Genomic DNA, 26,574 nt, shown 5'->3' with positions numbered 1-26,574 from the left:
AAATATGAATTTGGAAGTCTCAAAAACCAACGGACATACGCAATTAAGTGACCAATGAAAACCTGGCATCTTCTTTCCCTCTTTAGAGTACAGCCAGAAACAACTGGTGGGAAGGAAAAGATAATTTGGAAATAGCTCAACCTCAATCTTTAATGTTTATTGTCAGGAGAAAAAAGGAAAAAAAAAAAGAGACAACACGTAGCAAAGGGTGGGAGAGAAGAAAGAGTGGTTTGTGGCAATATCTCCATTAATTTTACGAGACTTATGAAACCTGAAATCTGCTAGTGACTGCTGATTTAAGCCGGATCTAGGGGCTGGGCATCTCCTGACATTTTCATATAGAGCAAGTTACAAAGCGTCTGCCAAAGAACCAACATCTCTACCTTCACAGTGTCCCACATCAGTTGTCCCAGCTTCCCCTAGCTCACTACATCTGCTGCAACTACAGCTACCCTTGTCTGAGTATGTTTTCTGTACCTTGGTTTTCCTACTCCTCCACTTCAGTAATTTCTCAACAAATCCTGAGTCTCCCACCTTCAAATCCAAAGCTTCACGATGGCATGAATACTACTTACACCTTGGCTGTCAAAATTGACATGTAGTGAGCTTAAAGCTTTAGTTTAACTAAAAATATGCTCTTCTGGGCTTCTGGAGTCAAACTTCTCTGGTCACAGCTCATAATATTTGTCTTCAATATCCATTCAAATCTGTTTAAAGCTTGTTTATCCTTTCTAGGGTTCTACCAGGAGTCCACCCATGTGTAACTTCATAAGCCTTCAATTATGAAAAAGAAAAAAGAGAAAGAAGTCTGCATCAGAAATCAACACACCCGCTCTTACCAGCACACCTCTCCCCACCCTGTTCGCTGTGATTATACGTACTTAGGTGGGAAAGTGTTTATTATCACCAATTACGGAGCAACGCTGTCCTCACTGCAGAACCCCATCATATTAGCGATTGCGTAAGTACTGTGAAATAAGACAGTCCTTGATATAAACAGCTTTTGGCAAGTTTGCCCTGGGGACGACTCTCCTGGTATTTGCTGCCCAAGACATCTCTCTGGAACCCCTTTGCTACTCAGCGTACAAACAGGGGGAAAACCTCAAGAGAAAACACGTCTGAAAGTAGATGTCAAACATCCTTAGAAACACTTTTTGACATAGATTTTGAAGTTGGACCATCTCAGTGATTTTCATAGGATCAACAGTTTCTTCCCCTACGTTGTTCATTGCGCAGTCACTGTGAAACACGAAAAGACTTGGAAAACAGATCTGACAGACACTTGGAAATACTCCTGTTTTCAGGGCTTAAGAGAATTAAGGGCCTGACTCTGCCACTAGCACAAGTCAGAAATGAAGAGTCACCTGACATTATGCGGCTGTAAAACATGTACGCAGCTGAGATGCTGGACTTGCTTCAGCGGAATAACTTCAGTAACACGTGCAGATTGACATGCAAATAAACCTCTTGAAATTGCACCAAGAGAGGTGGAGAAAGACAATCTTGATTAAAATTTTTTGAAGGACACTACTATAAGGTGCTTAGTTATGATCAGCTCAACATAAATTATCATATAACCCATTTTCAATGAGAATGCAATATGAGCTAAATTTCGCACTGATTTATAGCTTATGAAGGCTTCACTGAAAAACCTGGTTGTTTTGCAAGTGCGGGTCAGTGCAAAATTTAGGTTTGTTTTCTTTCATTAAACATGTATGATTGTGCATTAGGGGTGGAAGGTCATAGAAACAGCAAGAAAATGACTTTTTTTTTAAAAAAAGTATCCTATGTAAGGAAAAGATTATTCCCTTTTGCAAATTCCTGAGCCTGTGTTCAGTTTGTCCTGAATCAACTGCAATGATGACATCATTTCAAAGATGATGATATAGATTTTGAAAAGAAATATGACAATGAAAGTTACATCTGAAGTCTTTCTCATATATTCACAGATGCTTGATTCCTCTTTTCAGACAAAAAGCCTTTATCTGCATCAAGATCCTATTTAGCTTAGCAGTCTGCAAAGAGCAGGCGGTGTCCTACCTTAGATAGCAATGAAAAAAAGTATTTTTCTCTTCCTTTTCCAACCCATTTCAGAGACACTGTGAAATTTCCTGCTAAAAAAACCCACAGACTGTAGCAGAGTCCACGTGCTGGTCATAGTTGCAGCATAAAGCCAGAAGAACAGCAGAAATGTTGATTTATTTGTACTAGTGGGAGATCAGTGAGAGCTCGGAACTGAGACTGTAATGCAAGACTAGCAGCTTGCAAAATTGATTATTAAAGGGCTATCCCATGCAAAACAACAGTCACACATGGGAATTCAGATTTTTGAAGGTACTTGGGTTTTGTCTGTAGGTTTGGGGATTTTTTAATTATTATTACACGTCATTAATCTGTTCAGACATTATCTCCCTTTAATTTTGATTGTTGCTTTTAATAGTGTATTTCAAGATATCAGCAAAGTATCTCCCGTCTTTCGTATTAGCTCCACTCATGCAATCCTTAGAGCTCAAAGGCCTGTGTGATTAATAGCTCTGCCAGCAATTCCTATTTAAAAACTATTCCTACTTTATTTCTTTTTACCCTGTCCCTGATTCTCCTCTACTCTCTGTGCAGAATTCCCACTGCCAGCTTCTTCATGCAACCCAAAACCTTGCAACTTTATTTCTCACTATTCCTTTTCCACTTGAAGAAGATCCTGTCCATTTTTTTTGACTGGATAATAACCAAGCAACTTAGAAGCACAATCCTACAAGTAGCTGAGTCCCCACTATTGATGTAAGCCGAAAGCAGTAATACAGCACCTTTGAAAGAGCTCAGCACCTTGCAGGATAGTGTCAGTGTGTTTCAGCTTGCTAAGCTATGATTTGCCCGTGCCCCTGTTTCTTACTTGTAAGTCAGCATTACCTTCTAGTCTTAGATTTCAAGAAAGCAAAGGTATTTAAACAAGATTGCACAGGATCAGTCACCAAGCAAGCAACGCAAGCTCCTTATTGCAAGCCTCCCAAGTGAGCACTGGAAGTGCAAGCTATAGTCTCAAAATTATTCTGTCATCCCCGTGACAATTTAATTTTTTTTTTTTTTCTATCTCGTGCTTCTCGCCTCTGTTTAGGTAGCCATGTCTCTTCAATATCTCATTCAGGTAGAGCACGGAAAAGTCTAACAACCCTGGGCTGGCAGCCAAGCTTGCCTGTGACTGACGCTCGCTTAACTGAGCAAAGATTTGCTCTGCTCCAAGCAGGAACCTGACTACACGAGGACCAGCAGTGACAGCGAGGGTACAGGCTTGCATCCTAACAACGCCACTTCCAGCTTGTGCTCAGGCAAGTGGAACCAGCACTTAAGGTGAATGCTAAAAGGCTTCAATCTTCTGCTTCTTTCCAATTCACCTCCTCTATAAACCCAGGACTTCTTAGTAAGAGCAGCACATTAGGGTAGTTACATCGCTAATCCGGGCATAATTTTAAGCTCAATGAAAGGCAATTTAAATGTTGAAGGAGGAAGAAAGCAAAGGGAGGCACAGAAAAGAGGAGATGGAGAGGAATGAATTGCTTGGAATACATTTTTAAAAATGTATTCTTGCCAGTAAATGATAGAAATAAATCAGCAGTATGAAGTCACTGGTAGCTGGATTTAAAACAGAGTTTATGACCATTTGCTAAGGGGCCAACATAAAGCATAAGCAAAACTAATAAAAATACAGCTTCCATGATCAATGATAATCTTAATCTGTTGGAACAAATTCTTTGATTTAAACGAAATTAAACTTCTCTAAACATAGACTACAGGCGAATTTAACAAAATCTCTGCCCCAAAGGTTTTACTGCCTAACCAGTCAATGATTGGGGGAGTAAAAGAAACAAAAAATGTATAAGTGAAGTCTATGCCCAGCAGAAATGTGGATATTTAAATCTCCTTGCCTCTCTTGAAAAAAAAAAAAAAAAAAAAGAAAATCTCATTTTCCATGGAGAGCAACTGAAGAATTACAGCTTTCGTGTAAGCAATTCCATGATTATTAACAATTTCCCTCCCAGTCTCTCTTTCATTTTTTTAAACTGAGGATACTTTTCGTTGAATAGACGTAATTAAAAGAGTTAAAATACTCTGGTGGTACTTCAGTTTGAACCCTGGTGGAAGAGAGAGCTGTAGAAGAGAAGTCAGAGTTGGTCTCATGCATATGATTTAATTAATATTCACAGTTTTGGAATCTAGTCTGTAATGCTTTTCAGTCTTGGAGAAGTTGCTAACTATGACCCCATTTATCAAACATACCAGCAACGTATTTGTCGAAGAACACACCCTTTACATATCCAGCGGCATGATGTTGGGTTTGACGTGCAAGAAAGTGTATCAAGCTGTGAACAGCAATGAAGTTAGTCTAGCCTGTGGACTGAGATAACCCCTTAAACTTTTCATCTCTTAAAACTTTGGTTTACATTTCAATTAGGCCACAAGCAAAATCCACTTGGTCATGTCAATCTACAGATGACATAGCTTGATCATAAAAATCACCACAGAGCTAAGTACAATTGGTAATCTCAACAGCAGGCAAAGATGCTCTAAATTAGAAATGTGTGGGTGGGTTATGTAGCTTTACTATCTGTCTTCAGTAATCCATCCGCTAAGTATTTTTTTGTATATGTTATTCTTACATGAATATAAAACTGAAAATAAAAATAGCCCAGCTAAGGTATACTAAGAAATGAACGTCGATGGGAACGGGCAGGAAAAGCAAGAGTGGAAATGAAGCCTTCTTAGAGAAAGGCCTTACAGCCTACAAACATCTAAGACATCCTGCAGCAATATCTCTGCTTCGTCTTTCAGGAGATGGAAAACCAGAAGATCACCAAGAACTTTGGCACCATTAATACTGAAAGGGCTTTGGTTTTTTACCCCTCCTTTCCCTAGGATATTTCTGAACCTGGATCTTATAATTGAAAGCCAATGGATTAAGCATAACACATCAAACTACTGTTAACACCCAGCCTCCCGCAAGGCTGAATCCTAACAACTCTGTTTTCTGCCTACAGTATGTGCAAGCAAGTGGAACCACCACATGCACTGCATGCTAAAGGCCACAGCCTTTGTCTTCTCCAAGTTCTGTCTATTTCAGAGGCTAACATGCTGCAATTAGTCTAATTAATGTGAAACAATGAGCTGTGTTACCACTTATCAAATTGATTGTTCCCCTATCAAAACAAAACAGGCTGGCTTTTTGATGTAATTTCAAGAGATGATTTGAAATTTCATGTTGCTGCAAGCCAATTACCTTATGACTGGAGTCACGGTCAACAGAATACATAATTAGCACGAGTTTGGGAAGGCTGCTTACTGCTAGTATGCTAATTAACTGTCTTTTGTCATAAAACAAAAAGGTTGTAGCTAGGGTTGTGAAATAGGTCTTTTTTATTTACATTTCTTTGTGCTTATCAATGTGAGGCATGACAATGCAAAAGAATGGAAAATTTTAATTCCACTACTTCAAATTAATACTGAGCCGCAAGGTCAGGCACGGTGTTGGACGACAAGCAACGTTCAGCTCTTCTGTGTGTGACATACGGGCTGTACCCTCTGCCTGGAGAGCAGTGAAATTAAGCACTAAGATGATCTCACACCAAAGAGCCACCAAATAGCACCTATGAAACAACTGATGGCACTCAATGGGTACCAGATACTCCTTTCAAGAAAGGAGGAGAGTGCCAGCATGCTGAGTGCCACCCTGCCAAGCCCAAACTGCTCCACCACACCTCTTCAAAAGCACCCTCCAGAAAAGCCTGAACTACAAACAAATGACATTATTACTTCTGCTTCAGCATGGAGCTCAAAGAACACTTAATGAGGGTGCACGAGATAGCAAACAAACCCTGCTTGTGAGTAAAAAGCTTCATAACTCAGCTGCTGCCACCTCCTCTCCGTCGCCTCATTTGTGTGACAAATTCTGTATTCCTCAGGCATTCGTTGAAGAGCTGATCCTGCAGGGCTCTAGGTGCCCTCTATACCCATAGGTTTTGGCGGAAGCTGAAGAGCTCATTACTTTGCAGGATAAAGATCTACCAAAAAGAATCCGAACTTAAAAGGCGGCTGTCAGCAGCTTCCACGCTGCCCTCTCTTATCCTGGCTCCACTCCACGTGCTTCAATGCTGTCACGCGAGGGTAACAGAGGGCAGAAATTAGCTTCGTGAATCATTGCTAATTCCTACCAATTTAAATTCTGGTTTTCTTTTTCCTGCCTATAATTCAGCACCTTATCTAAGGTTTTGCTTGGCCTAAGCGACTCCTGAGAGCAAGGTCTGGAATCGCTGGAAGTTTTAATGATGTTGTTTCGCTAACAGCTGCCGACTTATGAATCCTCCTATTTGTCGTAAAAATGATTTTGTTTCTCTGTGCGTGCTTGGTTTGAACCGCTATAGAGATAATTCTCATGCTTCTTGATAGCTCTTAAAAGCAAGAGATGTGTAAATCACTCTTACAGAGAGGAGAAATTAAGTGTTCAAAACCTAGATCAAAAAGTTGTCAAGCTTGCCTTTTCTGAAGACTTCGTTTAAATTCAAACCCAGTCTACGGCTGGTTCACACAAAGAATCGTAAAGTTTCAAGTCCAGAAATGACACAGAGTGGATCACCTTTAAAACCAGTAGGCATTCCTAAATTATTTTCCCCAATTTCTCTCTTCCAATCTGAGCTGAACTCAAGGTATAATAAAATTAGGTACGTGTGCAGGATGGCTAAATTTTTATCGTAAATGATGAAACCTCTAACGAACAGGAGAACACTAATTTCTTCTGGTGCTGTCATTTACTAGAATCAACATCATCCTTCCTGTCTTTATTCAGCAGAGAAAACAAAGCTAATCCCAATTTCTAAAGAGCTGGCTAATAAAGGAGTCAAGGGATCATTAGTCTAATTAACTCATTCCTGTTTTCAGTTTACATTTCATTATGCTATTACACTCTTTGAAATGTCAATTTTTAAATACCATAGAAAACTGTTTAACATATAGACATTATGTTCAACAAATCTAGGGACGTATATAATAGTTACGCAATAATAGTAAATTAATAGCACCCAGGTACGCAACTAAACACCTCCCAGCTAAAGCATTATTGTAAACTTCATTTATTGGTACAAAAATCAGGGAAATATTTCAGTGACACTTGGCCTCCTGCTTTACAGTGGTGGTTTTGCTACCTGACTATTTTGTAATACTCAGGTAGATGTCCTTGCATGCACTTTTGGTAATCAGACCATTTTATTCTGAACAAAAATAAATCAGGATACTAAGCTACAACTTCCTGTCAGTTTTTTTTTTTTTCTTCTTTTTATTGGGTGTCTTTCTATAGCTTAATATATTGAGTCACCTACTGTACTTTAAGTTAATTTTTAAATTGCTTTAATGAGTCATTGAGTAATTTACTGTCTTTTAAGTAAATTTTTAAATAAATGCAACTTCCGTTAAGTTGACGGTAACTTCTGTAACCAGCTGTTTGGAAACAATCAACCTGAGTTAACAGTGCAGGCTTGTACTGCTGCACTTGTACAGGCAGCTACAAGTCCTATAAAACAATTAAATTCTTGACACAGATGAAATATTATATAATATGTGTGTGTGCACAAAAGCAAATAGGACAAGAGAAAGCCTGTAGGCACGCGGGCAAACGCAATTTTGCCTGTGTGTACCTCTGAACACCTCACATGCACTGGCTACCTACTTCCTGGGGAGCAAACAGCTTTTGCTTAGCGTTTAATCCAGTAAATCACTAAACGTGTGTAATGCTACACGACTTGTCCACGAGCATCACTTGGATTTTTCACGTGTTTAAATTAGACAGATATCACAAACTGCTGGACCACAGCCGGAAGTACAGAGACGTTTTGCCAGCACGCTTCTTTGTAGTGAAATGTCTGCAGCAGTTTGGAATACCTGACCAATTAAGATGGGCACAATGGGCACTATGTCCGTGATACCCTCTTTCCCAAATGCCCTATGATGAGATGCCCCCTCCACCTGCCTGGGCCTCCTGCAAAGAAGTCTTTTCTCCTACGAATTTGCACAGTACATACACCAACTATCATCTCAGTAGCTGACAAAGTCAGGCTATACGTGCCAGAATACACCCATAATGATCTCCCAGTGAAAATGTCAGACATCGTGATTCCTTTGTATGTATTTTAAGGGATGCTAATGATTGCTTGCGCTGACTCCAACTCACAAGCAAAATGAAGACAGACACGTTGAAGTGGGAATGAAGCATGACAGCAGCTCTTACATAAATATGATCCAGGCATCAATTGTATCTGCTACAGCATGGGCCCAGTTGAGTCATGCTGGATAAGAGATAAAAAGATCTGATCCTTACACATGTGTGAGTCTCGTCCTCAGTGTCCAAGACTCACCAAACCACTTTTAAAACTGTTTGATGGCATCTGGCCCTTACCCTACAGCAAAAAGCTTACTCATTAATTCCCTAGTTCTTTTAATTTCTGAGAACTGGAATTTGGTCTTCTAAATAGCTTGGACCCTGGTGAGACCTCTACGGCATCTCTACAACATCCTCTAATTGTGACAGTGCACTAACCTAATTTTAGGTCTTCTGTGCTATAGGTGCTACAGAAATGAAGAGAAGTTTGTTTTAACATCCACCTGTCAGTCACAGCAGGAAAAGAAGTCCTTGCCGATCCCTTGCAAACGGAACGAGTGACTAGATGTCCCACTGACTGAAGGAAACCACATAGATATTAATGATCAGTGTTTTTGTGTAGCTGTCCTTGCATTTTGGGAGGGAGGAGGGTTCAGCTTTAGGCACCGAGTTGGAAAAGTTTGTTTGAGAATACCAGTTTACATTAGAAATCTTTTACCTGGTGAGACACATGACTCCACCTCAGGATGAGACTTATATTAAGAGATATTTACTCAAAATCTGAAATTGAGGGGAAATTTGAACAGTGGCAACCATTCATGAGCAACTATGTGTTACGGAATCCATGCAATGTGTTTCCCGGATAACACGAGGGACCCAAAATCTATAGGAAGCAAAGAGGACAATACCATTCTGCTTTTTGTTGCACTCGAAGAAACAAAGTGCCTTTAAAAAGATGTAAAGGAGGACCATGAGCACAGTACATGGATTATTCTTAATGGCTTAACAAGGATTAAACCACATCCAATAATTAATATGTATTTTGAGAAGGCTAATGAAAAATAACATATCTATCTGTTAAAAACGTAATATATGTATCTTTAATATCAGGTCTGCTTTAGGAGGACTGAATCTGTATAGGAACTGTGGCTAACAAAATACCTGATAATGCTCCCACAATAAGAGGTGAACATTAGCTCTCATTAATTCACGTTCTTAGTGTTTTTCAGCATCACAGGCTGACCTGACATGATGTAACAGGATGTGGCACGCCAGAATGCATCACAACGTGATCGGAATCATAAAAGCAAACCCTCAACAACTAAACTTCCCTGCAGCCCCTGGTATGGAGTTCAGCATGCCTGATCAGACACTCTTAGCCTTATTATCAACATGTTATACTTTCCATTGGTTGTTCAACGAGTATTTTCTGTCCTCTGTTTTCTAAACCAGCCAAAGCAGGTCAATGCATCTTCATTTAGAAACAAAAGCACAGAATGCTGCTTAAACATTTGACTTACTGGGGTCTTTTATTTTCTTTCTGCCTGTGTCTTTCTACGTGGTATCACCCAAATCTAGCATTGCCGAGAGAAGAACAAGGCAATTAGGAGATACACACAGTTATTTTAGCAAATCCCTTAAAAATAATTATTTGGAGTTGAAACAAGCCTGAAAGATTAGAGCAAAAGCGAGTACAAAAGCAGGAACTACAGCACCGTACGCCCCATCTAACAAGGTGTTGAGCACCGAAGCCCAGGGGACTCTTGGTGCTCTCGCTGCGAAGATTAGACAAGAGCACTCGCGCAGGACAGCAGGAATATGAAGGGACATGAAGTGAGCAATCCCAGCAGACAGCCTGTTGAAATGTCAGTCAGGCACTCTGCCTCCACCACCTTTCACAGAGCTAAACATCTCTTTATGTCAGAACAAATTGGGCGATCCTCAAATCTTTTTTTTCCTCTCCCCTGACTTCAATGCAACAACGAGCGCCGGGAAGAAGAGCAGGAGGGAGCGCGCAGACAGTTCAGTTCGGTTCACATGAAAGCGCCCTGACACGCTTCAAGACTGAATACTGATATTGGCAACTCTTACAATCTTATCAGAGAGGCAGGAGCAGCAGTAGCCAGCGTGCTACAGACTTTCCCCCTTTCCAATTACTCTGGGCAGCTGTTCCTTTCCCAAGCATCCCTCAATTTCCTTTGAAAATAAACTCCTGGGCTTGATCAAAGGCCACAAAAGCAAACATGTCATTTCCTTATTTACAAGCATATTTACTTTTGTCATCTTTTTCTTGTTTCTGCTCCTGCCTTCCCTCATTAGTCCATTAAGGAGGTCTAATTTTAACTGGCGTCTAGCACAGTGCTCAAATGGAGACTGGTGAGTGACCGCAATCTTATTTTGAATGATTTGGTATCACTTGCAAAATTCTGTACAGGGTGTTTGTTTGGTTTTTTTGACCACAAAAACATACACAGAAGTTATTTTTGCAGTGTAACAACAAGAAAGAAACCTTCCCACTGACTTCTGTGAATGTTAGAGAGGTCTTAGTATGATTGTATAGAGATACAAGAATTACTTTGATTTTTTTTTTTTTTATTTAATTCAGCACATGAAACATTGCCTTAGAAATGATAGGACAATTTTCATTCAAAAAAAACCAAACCCAAACCCCAATCAAAACAAATAAACAAAAAACCCAAACAAAGGAAAACAAAACTTAACCAAGCCATGATGAAAAACTGTGTGAAATCACTGGAACATCTGCCTTTAACAGCAAGATTAAGCTGCTAGTCCACCTCTAGGTTATAAAGGTGCTGAATAATAAAATTGCTTTTTAAAGTAAGTGTCGTTCGAAAAAAACCCCAAACAACACTGCCCCTCCCTACCCCCCAACCACTTTAAAACATTTTGTTTTAAAAAAATGCAAAGTTAATGTTCCATAAGAAAATACAATTAATTGGTCACTATCATGCCTGGCCACCTACTCTTTAGATCACAGGTTCATTGTGAGCATGATCATATGTACAGAATGATCAATTTCTAAGACTTTATGCTGGATAATATTTTTCTGAAAGTTGCCCAAAGGTTCTAATATTAATTGATTATAGATAAAGATCAGATGCATTACATTACAATTTCAAGTTACTATTTATGACATCCTGTTAGGTAAATGTCTGTGTGTATGGCACAAACATTACCAGACCATTTACTGCCCATTACCACCAAGAAAAGAAGCCCATACTAGAATAAACTGTGCAGCATTTCTGGCATTCATTAAGGGAAGAAAGCTTTATAAGAAAAAAGAAATACCACTGATTTTTACAGGTGTTTAATAAAGATAAGCTGAAAAAAGGGTTCCTATTTTAAGCTTGGTGATAGCTAAAAATGCATTCAAATATGTTCAAAAGCAATCTGAAGTCTCCTAAAAATGGGTGTTTAAAAGTATTCAAGAAAACAGTAAAAATGCAAATAATATTTGTCACATTATTGTAGGATATGGGACAAAAATACTCATAAATTCAAAGAACCCTGCTGAGGCAAACTGCATTTCATTTAAATATGACATTATTTGGGAGTCATTAAAACAGGAATAATGTTTATCGGTTGCATTGTAAAGGTTACTACGAGAAAAAAGCAAAAGTTTGCCCATAGTAGAATGAGTGGTGCAAGGGACTGTGAGCATAACACCCTTAATTTTAGTCATTGTAGCTGTGCCGTGGGAAATAAAAAGACTTAATGCCATTGATAATTCACTACTGTAGAAATACTACAGTAAAAATAAAGAGGAAGCACCAGTATTTTCAAGAATCTCACTCCGGTATTCTGATGTCCTTCATATACGTTACAATGAGACTGATTAAAAAAAAAAAAAAATTAAAAACGGTGCCAAATAGTGACTGCTGACTTTCCACTCAGAAATGCATTCAATCCTGAGAAAGAAAGTATACAGTGCCTTGTGATTGCTACAAAATGTATACAGCTGCTCTCGTCCTTCCATTCAAACACCTTTCCCGATTTTTTTTAAAATATGGAAATATAAACCCACCTGATGGGACCCTTAGGCTACACAGACGTAGGCTAATATGTTGGTTTTAATACAAAGAGCGTAACTCTCTCAATAAAGTGACTAACCTTGCTGAAGAGAGATGTTTTCTAGCTATAGCCATAAAGAACCTTCTGCAACTTGAGCTGAAATGCTTTTGTTTACATAGTCTTGCATAAGTCTGACTATACTTACTTCTAAAAACATAGTGAAACAATGCTAAAAGACCCTCAAAACCCTGGAGTTGCCATTTTGAACCTCAAAGTGTCCCCTACAGTCAATCAGCGGCATTAATTGCTGGTTATTTGTACATGGAAATCAAGATGTAGATGCACACAGAGGCCTTGATTACACAGACATTTAGTCAGTGGCTTGACTATTGTGAGTAGTTTTTGGAGACGCAATCAAATTAAGCATCCCATTAAACATCTGATGTAGGTAAATCAGCTCCCAGGTCTTAAAATTTGATCCATCTTGCTTTACTCCATCTATTAGATTCATTTTCATTTGTAAAAATCAATCATGCGTTTGCCTTAGTCTTGCCTTAATTCTGTCAGTAAATTTAAATGCATCATATACAGCACTTTTATGTAGTTTACATTTATCTGTGAAGGCCCATTATGGTTCTGAGTTAAAAATAATTCTGCATCATGCCCTGCTAAACGGTGGCTCGCCTGTAAGTGATGCCAGTCACCTGGACTGTCCATGACCTGGTCTCTCTTCCAATCCACGTTGTGTCTGTACCCTTCTTACACGTGTTGAGCTGTGCAGTCCAAGGGGACAGGGGAAGGGTCTGGGATGTTAGACTGCCTCTTACTAATGAGGCAAAGCCCCTCAGACACGCAAGCGTTGCTCCTGGAGTCAGCGCTGCTGACACTGCCTTTGTCAGCAGCTATGGCCGAGCAGGGTTTTGGGGAAGACCCAGCAAAACGCTCACTGGCCAGGCACAGTTCTCACCTAGCGCCTTCGTTCAGAGCTCAGCATTACTACTATTCAAAATACGTTTCTACTAAATATCTTTTAGGGGTTTTTTGGCAGCGGTACAACCTGTACCACTATATTTTCCCACCTCTCAGAAGAAGTGTGTGGCCTTTCCTGCAGCTGTTCTGAGTAGAAACCTGAACAACGCTAGCAGGCTTTTGCTGAAGAGCTCCACAATTGGCCCAAGCTGCATTGCACCACACGGTATGCTGTCTCCCAAAATCTTCACACGGCCTACACTGATCTGTAGTCACGTTGTTTCCTTTGAGGTTGAAATTGATTTGTGATGTTCTTTCTCTCTGAAGGCTCACAATTTACATAATTTGCCATTATTCCTGCATCACACACTACTCCACGTTGTGGGCTAAATTTTTGCCATGAAAGCAGTCAGGTGTGGGCTTAACTTAAAGCACAAGAGGTCCTATGGGACATCTCTGCTATTGCTCACATGCTACACTTAAGCATGTGCTTATTTACTTTGTTGTGCAATAGCCTAACACCTAACGTAGCTTCTCGGAGCTATTAAAAGTGGACACACAATAACCGCAAGCAGAATTGGGCTTATTGTCTCTACAGATTTGTGCTAATATACCAGTGTCTCAAGACATCACTTCATTTTCATAACAAGGAGGAGATTTAATTTCTACGGATTTGTGTAAAAAGCAATTTGGAAACTTTGCAACAATGATATTGCTTCCCATAAATGCCAAATTGGTAAAAACATCATAAGAGGCAAACACAGCACATTCGTAATATCATTTTTTTCTATCTTAAGTACCAGCACTATTCAAAGACATTATACCACTAAGTATCCAAATAATTCATTCACTTTAAGGATCGAAAGTATAATATTGTTTTGTTAAATTAAGCTCTCTCTTTTCCAAATCCCTCTTTTCCACTTAAACTGAGGCAATAAAGGCATGCCAAAATGCTTCTGCGCATCAGGTTTTTATTTTCAGTTTTCAGGGTGTGTTCTGCTCCAGTTGGGGTGTGCATTTGCCTTCTTGCCGAGTACCAAAATGCTTATTTTTGCAATTCCCTGCTTTGGATTATAAAACAAGCCTCAGGTGTCATCATCTCATTCCTGCCTTCCACTGCTAGCAGGAAGGAGGAGGCTGGTGAGGGAAAACATGGCTTACCTTTAACTTACTGGCACCGCTGTAATACAGAATGTCCAGTTAAAAAGAAATTTGAATAACTGAAAGTGACTGTTTAAAATGATAGCAAAGATCAACAGTTCTGAGTACGGTAGGGTGGGGAGGCCAGACAGACTGGTTTTAAGCGCACCCTATTAATTGATGAACATCAGGACTTTGTGGTCATTTAACACTCCCTGTAAATGAAGACTTGATAACAGTTATTGATCTCAGTTTTCCTGGAAGAGGATCCCTAGGCTCAGCAGTGAGTGGTTTTGCTTCTCTCAGTTCATAAATACAAGAATAGAGCTATTGCTCAAATGCCATACTAACTGCCAAAAATGAAATAAAAGTAAAATTTCAGTGCAGTGTGGAAGCAATACAGGTGTATTTCCGCAGGGTTTTTTTAGAGTAGATAGCCCAAGGTTAATATAAGCTCAAATTTCCTTATGGGAAATACAGAATTGCCACTGCTGTCCCCAGCTATCATTTGAAAATCTTTTCTTAGTGAATGTCTACTCAAACCATATATGTTACTGGTTTTATTTATTTATTTATCTTCCTTGTGAGTCCACAGAACTTGAACACCTCTGACCATTAATGAATTCAGCCTAACAACATACAGGATGGAACTACGAGCGCCTCTGCTGCCCAGGCAAGAGGCTGAGGCAGGGAATGGGAACTGCTGGCTTGTTGCATCCCCAGCTCTACTGTGTCACAGGGGGAAATAATGAAACTGAACTGGAAACAGCTACTGTCTCGCCCACCTTACAACCTTGTCATTCAAAACTCTCCCCCCATTTTCCTTCTTTCCAGCTTTTTCTCCCTAAACCTGTGCTATTGGCTGATCAAATCAGAAGCCGATTTCTAAAACTTCCTGTGATGCTGCCAGAAGCACCTACATCACTGATAATATATTATCACACGATTTAAAGACAAAATTAATCCATTCGCTCTCTTTCCATCTCCCCTTCCCCAAAATCAGAAAAACAATCCCTACATCTCCTGACCCCCAGTTCAGATTAAGCCCGGACATCGAAGAAGAGACCTAGAAAGAGGTGCACGTCCCTACCAGCACAGATTTAAGGAGACACTACACAAGTGGATGAACTGTTGAACTCAGTCCTCTGTCTTAAAAATACATTTCATTGCGATTGTTAATGCACGATATAAGTACCCCAAAGATGTAACAGAATTCTGAAAAATGAATTAAGGACGTATTGTCATCTCCAGCAAAATAATAAAAGTGGGGAGATTAAGAGGCAAGCATATCTTTTGGAATTGTAAAATAGGTTTATAGGTCTTCTAATAACAACTTTTACTCAAACCTTACATAAATAGGCTTATATGATACAAATATTATGTGGGCTATGTGGAAACTACAAGGTCCCTAATCATGTTTAGGGATTACTTGACAGAACAGAGACATTTCATTCCTATTGGACCTAGGGATTACAGCAAAGAAACATCTAATATTCCATTTTTTAATTTCATGCATTTTTTATTTACCTTTAATGATGCTGTATATATTCATCATCCTGAAATATTAAAACAGTATGAAAAAAGTAATAAATTGGTGGAAAATTTAGGGAATGGGAATGCAACAGCACGCAAATCATACACTATCAAGTGCTTGATACACATTTAAAATTACTGCCTAGTACAGCAAAGCCAAATTCCTGGCAGATTTCTGAAGCGCAAAGTCACAATAAGAAGATCAGCAGAACAGACTGAAATAATAGAATATTCATCCCCCTAATCCATATGCAATTCTTTAGGGCTTTTTTTTAACAATGCATATGAGGTCTGAACTGTATTCAGGATTTAAATAAGTTGTCTCTCTCTCTCTCTCTCTCACACACACACACACACATTCACTCAATATTTTTGTTAAAAAAAAAAAGTATATACAGTTATCATTTCTGCTCTACTGCACCCACATTGACAAGGTTAGCACATCTCCTCACACCTCAGATGAAACAATAGCATTTTAAACAACAAAAGTGTTAAAAGAAATACATTTATTCATACCACTGAAACCTCCGGCAACAGCTTTGTTGGAAGAAGGGGGTCCAGTTTGCCTGGGAAAGGGATTTTTTTTTTTTTTTAACTTTAATTTTTTTTAACTCTTTCCTACTTCTTTCTAAATAATTACTTGTTAATTTAAAGCAATTTCAACATTTGGTTATAGGCAATAAAATTTTGAAACCAGTATTAAATCTTTTAGACCATGCATTTCTTTGTAGACAGATGTAATTTTAGATCTAGTATTGTATAAAGGGACAGAGACCTAGAGACGAATAAATCATCACTCAGAAGACAGATGCTGATGGTAATAATGATACACGTAGAAAATGTGCATGAGGATGGGTGATGGGGAGTTGCAGTATAAAACTTCCCTTGCCATGCATGAGATTACTGAATTACTTTCAAGTAACACAAAGCTACAGCTAAGTTATAGATGTTCCTCCAAACAGGAGTATGAAGAAATTCACACCATATCATACAGACGTACGAAGCCTTATCCTGAGATCAAGCAGGTCTTGCACAGGTTTAACTCTGTGATTAGGCTGCCGAACATCAACACCACAGATACAAAATGAACGTACCCAAGCATAAGACATTTGCAACAGTAATATGTACGTGGACTTGCTAAATAAAGGTGCCTATCTGTGATAATTATGGTGGCCACATGCAGAAAGCAGCTTTCACAACAGCTCTTGTCACAACTCTGTTAGTGAGGCGGAGGAGCACTAGGACAGGTGATGGTACATGGAAAGCCATCTGGTAAGTGAGAAAGAGCAGCCACATCCTGTCGAAACCTGAATACCCAAACGCAACTACATGCTATTTGTAGTAACAGGTCTCATGAGAAACAGCCCAGGGTGTAGATTGCTGCTGAGCATTTACCACGACTTTGGGTTTGTACGTGGTGAGGGACATGCTGATCCAACCTCCTTCAAATCATGCTCATACGTTATTACCCAAACTGTAATATCAGTTGACATTGCTATTCGAATTGCAAGGTTACTCTTTTAATTCAATACAGACTAAACAAGCAATGTAAAGCATATTTAATGAAAGATTTTCTTTTTGGTAAGGAGCCTGCTTTTCTTTGGTAAGAACCTGCTGTGATTTATGCAGCCAAAACACCAGTACCTCCCCATATTGTGATGCCCATCTACTGACACAGAGTCCAAAGTTATTGGTGCTTATTGCTTACAGGTATCTAATTATTATTGACAGATGGGGGGGAATCATAACCGTACTGAAATCAGCAGGAACAGTCCAGCAACAACAGGACTAGAACACATCCATCCGGTTTGTATATTTTGCAGGCCCATAAGCAAAAGAACACCATTCTTTGAAAGGATTTGATGTGTACTAGTGAGAAAGGTGTTAAGTTGTATAGGGAAATAAAAGACAAACAAACATCAAACTTCTGCTAGAAAATATGATGAATAAACAGGGTCTATTAATGCACACTGACCTTTGAAGAGAAAGCCTGACAAGATGCCCTGCAGAGCTGCATTGGACCAAATCCGAATCTGAAAGGCACAGGTGGCAGCAGCGTTGCTGCAAACGTACCACGGTTTCAAAAGACAGGGCAATTAAGTAAAAGTACAAAGTATCATTTAATTTTGTGGGGAGAGAAAAAAAAAAGGCTATAGAAGGAAGCAGTGATTTATTAAAGAAGAATAAAGAGTACCCCGGTGAAACTTAGGGTACACCTGAAATACATTAGTGCTTCTTCTATCCTGTATTTTACAGGACATAACACATCACTAAAATAAAGACTTGTATAGGCAAGACAACAACTGTTTGCCATAGAGAAGGCTAGAAAAAAACAGGAAGGCTTTTGCCCAAATTTCAATGCTTTGTTCCAAAGCACAGAGCTGCTAAAGCTTTTCTGTAAGTGTTTGTAAATACGGTAAATTCTTTTTAATGTGCACAAGGAATATTTTTGTTTCCTTGTACTAATTCAGAGAAATGGTTCAACCACCTTCTTTAGAAAATTTCTAAGCAAGCAAAGCGAGACATATATTTGGAATATGAAAGTTTAATCCTACTCATTAAAACATGACAAACTTATAATTAATTGAGAATGGAGTCAATAATGAGAACATCCTTCAATGTAATGATGTTGGTATTATCGGCTTGTAATATGGGAATATGTTATAGAAAGTGAGGTATAATATGGAAAATTACAAGTCAGTTTAAAAAAAAAACAACCAGTCTGACAGTTTTTCCTTGGGTCCAATCTTTAAAACACAAATTTTAAATCCTCAGAAGTTACATTTTCCCCATCATCAAATGAGATAATACATTACATTGTTTTCCTGTGATGAGGAATAATTCAAGGTCTTACATTGCCTGATTAATCTCACAACCAATATTTAGAAAAGGTTTCTCTTTGAGCTAATCAATCTTGACAAAAGCAATCTTCAAACTATGCCACATTCACTGATTTGTAAGATATCCCAAACTTGTGTTTTATTAAATGCAGTTTAAATTAGCAACAGCTCTAAATCCACCTGCTTATGACACTCCCCTGAATCTCACAGACAGTACGTGAGATGAGGTAGGTAAAAAGAAAACACACGCAGATCAAAATTATTAGGACGAACTATCTCTTTTTTTTTTTTCTTTTTTTTCTTTAAAATGAAGGATGCTACTTTAGTTTTAAGATAGCACCCAGTTACAACAGCTCATATTATGTTGTATTTTGGGGGGTTAGATGCTGATGGTATTTAGCTACTTTTTCTTCTGGAGTTAACTGCCGTGACCTTACTAGATAACGTGTATGCCCAGTGATTCTTCCAAATAATGCTTATTTCTTTATACATAGAAAAGAGGATAACTTTCAATACTCAATTTTATGACATTCCTGGGCTTTCAGCATCACAACAGTTACTTCAGAAGAGCAATGTTGTGATGGTACAGCTGTTACCATGAGGACAACTGGCAGGGAAGCACTACAACATTGGCAGGGAACACTGTGGGGAAGCATGTAAATACTACCCCAATCTTCACCTTCACCACCAATTAATGTTGGTAGTTTCCTTTCTTTCTGTGAGTGGTCACGTGTGTGTGAACAGGATTCTCCCATGGTTTGAGGATGCGTTTAAATTTGGTTGCCTGACTCTCAGCACTAGAAGAGATTCCTGAGTTAGGATAGCTGAGTAAGAGGAAGAAAAATATGGGAGAGGTGTAAGGATTAATTCTCTACTGCAAATATTCCAAAAGGAAATCAGGTTTCTGGCTTATTCTTCCTATCAAGTCACACTTAAGCTCTGGATAAATAAGTTTCTGAGCTACTGACTCCCCTGTATTTCCTCATGGTTGTGTGCAACAGAGAAACTGTGTTTCAGCACAGACAGTGTCTATGATCGAATAATATGATATAATACAATACTCCATTAACAAAGACTCACATGTATTAGAAGTTGCTAGTGCAAACCTTTTTCAGACCCAAGGAAGGATATCCAAATATTGGGTAACACACTCTGACTGGGAAGACTATCAGTGAGTTTCTCTATTTGTTTATATAAATGGGCCAATGTTTTTTAAAGCACTTCAGAGCACTTAACTAAAGCAAACAAGCACTTGAACTTTAAATATCTAGCAAGAGAAGCTATTGACAAGTATGACTTGACTTAGTAAAGCCTAATATCTTTGCAACCTTTCATTCATACAGTCTTTTCATGAAGAGAAGCACCAGGCTCTTAGCTGAACTTCAGCTCTACTGCAAGATACAGAGCGAGGGGGGTGAGCAATCACTTCACCCCCTTTTATTTCGTTTTGTTAAAGCAAACGGCTTTTTTTACCTCTATGGGGATCCTGGGCCCACGGTAGTCTTTAGAAAGCAGGCTCTGATTTTGAAATCTTATTCTCACTCTTATTAGGCCTTAAAAGTAGGATTTTTCCATCTTATGAACCTTCTTTTCAACTCCTTGCAATCCATGGGTAGCTAAGCCTTGATTTGGGAATACAACGTTTACCACCCTACACCACCCTATTAATTCCCAACAGGTGAATAATGCCGTGGGGACAGCTTGCTATGCTCAGGAAAAGGGTGCCTTTGTTAGGTAGCCTTGTAACGGCACTAGTGTCACGTGCATCTTTTAGGTCTTCATACTTACATGCACTCCCTAGCTACTGCACTATATACAACTACACCAGTCATTTCCTGACCTAGATTGGTGTGCTCTGTTTCACATATACCTTCCTGCTGAGAAATCAGCATCCAAATATCCAAATGAATAATCTGAAAGATTAGTCTGTAGCTTTAGACAGTATATTTTTTGGAAACATGATTTCACATGTGTCAAGTAACATACAACTTCATAGCTGGACTCTGTCAAATCAGGTTTGCTGTATGCTCTGAGAAACAAGACAGATTTATGCATCTCTAGGAAAGGCAGTTTTCAGGAGGAGAATGCCACTGATGTATGCCAGTCCAGCTCAAGTATTAAGCTGGCCCTGAGAACCAAGAAGGTGGTGCTTAAAACAAGCTCATCTATACCATTCAGGAGCAGGTACAGCTCATTCCCTAAAATCCTGCAGCACATTTTTCTCTCTGAATGTGTTTTGCATGCAGTCTGTGTAATGTGGCAGAAGAGAGGTGAAAGAATAAACCTTTACTTTAACCTGGTCATTACCTTCTCAGAGAAAGGAAATAAAGTATTTGTAAGCTATATTCTGGAGCTCATTAGCTAGTTTTAAGGGACATGTTGCATGTTCTGAAAGTGGTATTGGCTGTTTGGGTTTTGTAGTCACTAGTCTGGTAATGAACATTCTTGAAACCGTATTTTGCTAGGAAAAAAACAATAGATGCAGTTGAGAATACGAACTACTCAGCGCTAAAGCCTCTCTCTGTGTACAGCTCCTAAAATAAATAGCTTTGAAAATTCTTCGAAATGCCCTGTAAGTTATAATTGGCTTTTAATGTATAAAACGGCTGAGTAATTTAAACGTTTGGAAAAGAAAACAGTCTTTCCTAGAGTTTATGAAGTGATAAGTCTATTTCTTAGAATGATTAACTATGAATCCTGATTTCAAACACAAGCACCTACTTGCATAGGCTCTCCACAGCTCACATGGTAAGATCATACAGTTTTATCAAATCAATATTCTAGGGCCCAATTCTGATATTCAAACCCCACTTATATATTAACCTCCCCCTTGAGTAAGTGCCTTGGTTTCTACAGAAATAATTTTACTTCCTACTCTTAAAGTGAAAACAGGATTAAGCTCTGCTTATGATGCATTTTGTTTTACTGAATGACACAAGTTAGTTTTGTATGTACAGGATGCATATCATGACATTCCCACTGGAAAAAAAAAAAAGAAACGAAACCCAGAAACCTAGTAACATTCAAGGATAATACAATAGTCATTCACTTCAAGAAAATTTTTTAGTAGCGAATGCATATTAGAAAGACAGATGAAGTACAGCCAGGACAGCATAAAGCATGCTTTTGGGTAAGAATGCCCCTAATGATGTCCCATTTTAGAACAGCGATAAAACAATACTATGAACAAAAGCAAATGTAATTCAGCTTTGACCATACTGCAAATAAATAACAATATCTAATTATTTAGAAAGCTCTCCAAGATCCTGTGGCTTCAGTAGGAATGAATTAAAGGGTGAAATTAAAAGTAGATTAAAAACATAGATGAGATTAACTGAAAGAGAAAGAGACAAAAGCAGTGAAAAGAAACAGATCCAGGGAAAGTACTGGTCTACTTTATGCTAATAATAGAGTCATCAACAGAATATCTGTATGCACTAACACCTAATTTGAACATCCTGAATTCTGGTCCTGATTTCCAGAGGTGGCAACTACATATTGAAAAAAAAATATATATACACACTTAAATTGCTCATTACTAGAAATAGATTGATTTGCATGAGAAGGGTGCAGTTAGATTTCCATTTAATTTACAAATACTAAGATCATAAAATGAAGCCTCAAAGTCAGGCTTAACTCCCAGGTTAACACTCCCCTCCTGTTGGTAACAGCATCATTGCCCCTGGGACCCAGGAGATGGCACAGAGTGCCCACAGGGAAGAGGCAGTTTGAGTGAGCCCAGCAAAAACTCAATGAGGGCTTAGGAGATGAGTGTGAGAACTTGCAATTTGTTCAGTATTCAAAGACAAATAGAGAAACATCTAAGGGGGAAACACCCATCAATAGTGGAAGGCCTGACTTTCTTTATGCCCATCTGAGCACCTGACAACACAGGTCAGGGGCAAATAGCTCAACCCAGTCAGAAACTCGGGGCTGTTCAGTAGAAGCGGAAGGATCTGCTCATGTGGAGCTACTTCCAAAGCTGCAGTCATGCTCAACTTCTCTATTCCTCACTAGCTTTCCTCCCTTCAGCAAAATTTGCTGGTACAGACGGTCAGTTACTTTGTTTATTCTCGAGTATGTAAATACAAAATAAGTTTACCCTCTTACAGAAGCTAATTGTCAGAGTAATTCAACATGGTGTATGTTGGGCACAAGAGATGACGGCTGATATTCTGCAGTCAGCATATTTTGAGCTGATTGCTGGTTTTAGGTTTTAAAGTATTTACTTAATACTAACTTTAGCCGTGGTTTATTTTGGGGGGGGGGCATGGGGGTGGTATTAAATTTAATATAAGCAAATCACCAAGGTATTAGAAAAACGGCAACTAATTTACCTGTTGCTTTAGAGAATAACTCTGGGATCTGAATTACTATTTTCCCATACTTCCAGCTCTATGCTAAACATTACGTTGTCAGAATTGCCTTCATCCCCTGAACGCTACATATGAAAACTCTTATTTTTGTGTTCTAACACTTTACCTAAGCACAGTCGCTTATATACTTAAAAGCCACCTCAGCGTTCTTCAAAACCATACTGAGTACGAGATTGCCCCTTGTTTTGAAGGTAAGAGTTAAGTTTTACCAAGACAGCAGTTTGTCAACTTCTAGGACCTTCAGCCTTCTCTCTCATCTGTGCCTAGCACACATTCCCATGTTTTAACTTACTGAGCAATTACAACAGCCAAAATGTGCTTATTTAGCATAAATAAAACAGTGTATCTGAACACCTTGGACTCGCAGAAAGTTCACAAGCAGGACCAAAATTTGAAAGGTTGGCTTAAAGATGAAGCGTGAGCCATTGCTGTGTCTGAAGTGATACACTTCAGGAGGCAAAGCAACCCCCCCACTGCTGGCTGCGATCCCCCACCACCCCCGGCAGCTCCTGTGTGCTCGTTCCACCAGACAAATCGCAGAGGAGAGGGAGCAAACCCCCTTCATGGACTCACCATCCTTTTCTAGTCACATTCACTATGCATTGCATTAGAAAATCGTAACGGTGTTAAAATATTTTGGCAGGATTTGTTATGGCCAGATCACTCACTTCCTTTGGGACACACAAAGCCTCCTCTGGCAATGAAACAGCCCAAATGTCAGCAAATCCTATAGAACAGAAAACGGTCTGTCAATGTAAAGCCTAAATGAATCTCCAATTAAACAAAACAAAACCGTGTAACATAAAAATGTGCATACAGAGAAAATAAACAGCCTAGAAACGTTCACTTTTTGTGAAGGTGTGAGGTTTTTTTCTCCACCTTCCAGAAACTTTTTAACAGCATTACAATGTATTCATCACAAGGTGCTATTAGAGCACAAGCTCACTCCAAGTGTTACCAATTCACGGACAGATTAGAGGGCACATTAATAACATAGTTAATATGAAGTGTTTAGAGCCTTTACGTCGGTGACAAATACGACTCAGCCAAATTTCCTGACCATTGAGGCCACGGAGGAACAATTTGGTAGATTTCATCAACAGTTCTAATTATGTTCCTGTCAAGTCGAGAACAAAGTAATCCATAACTGGGGGGCTGCTCGGAGACAGTGCCACGCGAGAGTAATTTATGCCCAGGGCCCTCGCTGTAGTTAGTGTGCACAACGCTTGACTAACAAGTGGGTTCAAAAAAAGGAATTTATTAGGGAAAACACAGCCCTCCAGCTCCGAGCGGCTCATCAGGTGCAGGCTTAGGAGGAGTTGTGAGGCAAAGTCTTCTTGTTTATACAAGCATCTGAAGTCCATGCTGACCTCAGCGGGTTTTAAAATGCGGGATTTCAGCCCAAAGCGTGGCACAGGCTTCTAACAGAGCTAGACAAGCCTGCTGCTGAGGCCAGGGTGCAGCCCAGTGCTTTTAAAAACCATTTCAGTCCTTGGGACACCGGCAGCGCCACCTCAGAGACTGAGTGGTACCGATGCCCTTTCGCGATCCTATAAATAACACGCTAATGAAAGATGCAAAGGGATTATTAGTAACAGTAAACTAAAATGTCACAATACACAACGCATTTCTTACTGCGGCCTGACAGGGAAACAGGCTGAGAAAGGGAAGGAGGGGGGCAGACGGGGGAGAAGCTGTCATGTAATTTTGAGTCATTTTCCACTGTGATCTATATTGGGATGCGGCTTCTATCCTTTCAAACAGGATCATTTTATCCATGACACTCTTGCTGCATTTCACGAAAAGGTAGGAATGTCTCCCTAGCGCTAGGAGAAGTGCAAAGCCTGGCTGTGGTCATTCAGGACTGGCTACTTGCGTAAGTAGTAAGATGTTAGAGAAAATAAAATTATGCATTTCAAATGTAATTAAGAACAGTATATGTAAACACAAGGAAAAATAACATTAGCAAAAATTAGATTCATGTGAGAAATACAAAATGGTTAATGGGTTTTCAAGCATAGTTTTCTGAAGGTAGCTGTGGGCATACACTGCTGGCAGCAGTTTTAGATTTTTATTTAACAAGACAAAAACACGGAACCTAAAAAAAAAAAAAAAAAAGAGTAATTTTACAGCCCTTTCTTTGATAGCAAAGAAACAAGCTTTTTAAAGCGTTGCCAGCTAACCAAAGAAAGCAGCAGCCTGCTTTAGTGGACCAAACATCAGCTCATATAATGGGAATGCTCACACCAAGGTCCCCTTTTGGAGACTGACTTGCTGTACAGTCCCGGGAAGGTCACTTTCTTCGCCCACGTTCCCCTCCGGTAGAATAGGGGCAAGTGTGTGAAGGCAAGGATGTTGTCCCCATGTAACATATCTTACCAATGGATTTTTGGCTGTACAGAAATTTTACTAGCTTCACTGAGCTATCGGTTTTAATTCACCGTTCAAATACTAGTTGAACACTGGCACAAAGTGAGTGCAGAGCACCGTTGTGGAGCACTATGTCAAAACCTGGAGCTTCTCCTTTCACACTCTAATAAGGTTTCTTATTTAAATTTGCTTGAACCTGTAAATTCTCAGCTCTCAAGTTTAGGGAATTTCCTGACACCTACTGAGTGGGACAGTCTTAGTCTCATCCAACCGAAGCTTCACAGAATTATCATTACTTGTACCCTTTGCATCCAAGGATTAAAAACAAACCAACCAACCAACCCCAAAACCCCCCACCAACCAAACTACACTTTACAAGCATTGGTGGCTTAAGCTTCACAAGAAGGCAAAGAGAAAAGGGAAGGACATGGTCCCGTTCTGCAGATGTGAAAAGAGAAACCTCTCTGGTAAATCAGGCAGACGGTAACTCGGAAGCCAAGCAATGCCTGGACGTTATAATTCCCAGACTTGTGATTCAGTCACAAGACAGGCTTCCTTTCCTGGTGAAATGTCGTGCTGCCACATGTTTCTGTTACAGAATACATCTTAACCAAGTGTAGCAAAAGCATGATGATCCCATTAAGTATCTAACATCTAATACCTTGTGAAAACTAATTTAGTGCTTTATCAAATCTCTAGTTTGTATGTAGAGCATAAACTGGCTACATTTGCTAATAGGGCAGGTTGACCCATCCCATATATTATCAAACCACATCAAAGTCTGCTGGAGGACATAGCCTTAGCTACTTATTATCCTTTGCATTAACTCTCACTAGCTACTCGACCAATACATTTTCCTGTAATACATCAGTCGTGATTTTGCAGAGAAATCAGCAATTCTGAACAGTGCAGCAGTTAGAGACAGATAACAGGACTAAACCCATCATGGTCGCCTGGCTTTCCAATCTACTGTTAATTGGCACAGACGGAAGTCCTTAGAGCTAGACTTGCACAACAGCACTGCCGGGCCCTAGAGATTTGGCCTCTTAGTTAGATTTGTATTTTTAGAGCTTTAGTCATTCACATTTTTTCTTCACGATTTATTACATACAAGAGAGAAATAAAGTTGGATGCCAACACCATCACATTCACAAGGTTTTGTTTTTTTTTTTTTCTT

The 26,574-nt window shown here is 39.4% G+C and overlaps 1 protein-coding gene across 29 annotated transcripts in view; it reads right to left on the bottom strand.

Moving 5' to 3' along the window:
• ESRRG (estrogen related receptor gamma) overlaps positions 1 to 26,574 on the bottom strand; it is a 404,960-nt gene that overhangs the window by 212,043 nt on the left and 166,343 nt on the right. For 11 of the 29 annotated variants that reach the window (XM_075088864.1, XM_075088894.1, XM_075088880.1 and 8 more), the window contains one exon: positions 23,696 to 23,754. The exons of 14 other annotated variants lie outside the window; for them this stretch is intronic. In XM_075088864.1, the coding sequence (XP_074944965.1) occupies positions 23,696 to 23,754 (59 nt within the window). Of the gene's footprint in view, positions 1 to 23,600; positions 23,755 to 26,574 lie in introns of all 29 variants that reach the window. 4 more of the 29 variants (XM_075088875.1, XM_075088873.1, XM_075088874.1 and 1 more) reach the window with 1 other exon arrangement.

Source organism: Phalacrocorax aristotelis, chromosome 3 (genome assembly GCF_949628215.1).
Source record: "Phalacrocorax aristotelis chromosome 3, bGulAri2.1, whole genome shotgun sequence".
NCBI classification, from domain to species: domain Eukaryota; kingdom Metazoa; phylum Chordata; class Aves; order Suliformes; family Phalacrocoracidae; genus Phalacrocorax; species Phalacrocorax aristotelis.
This window is presented reverse-complemented; position numbering and strand designations above follow the sequence as displayed.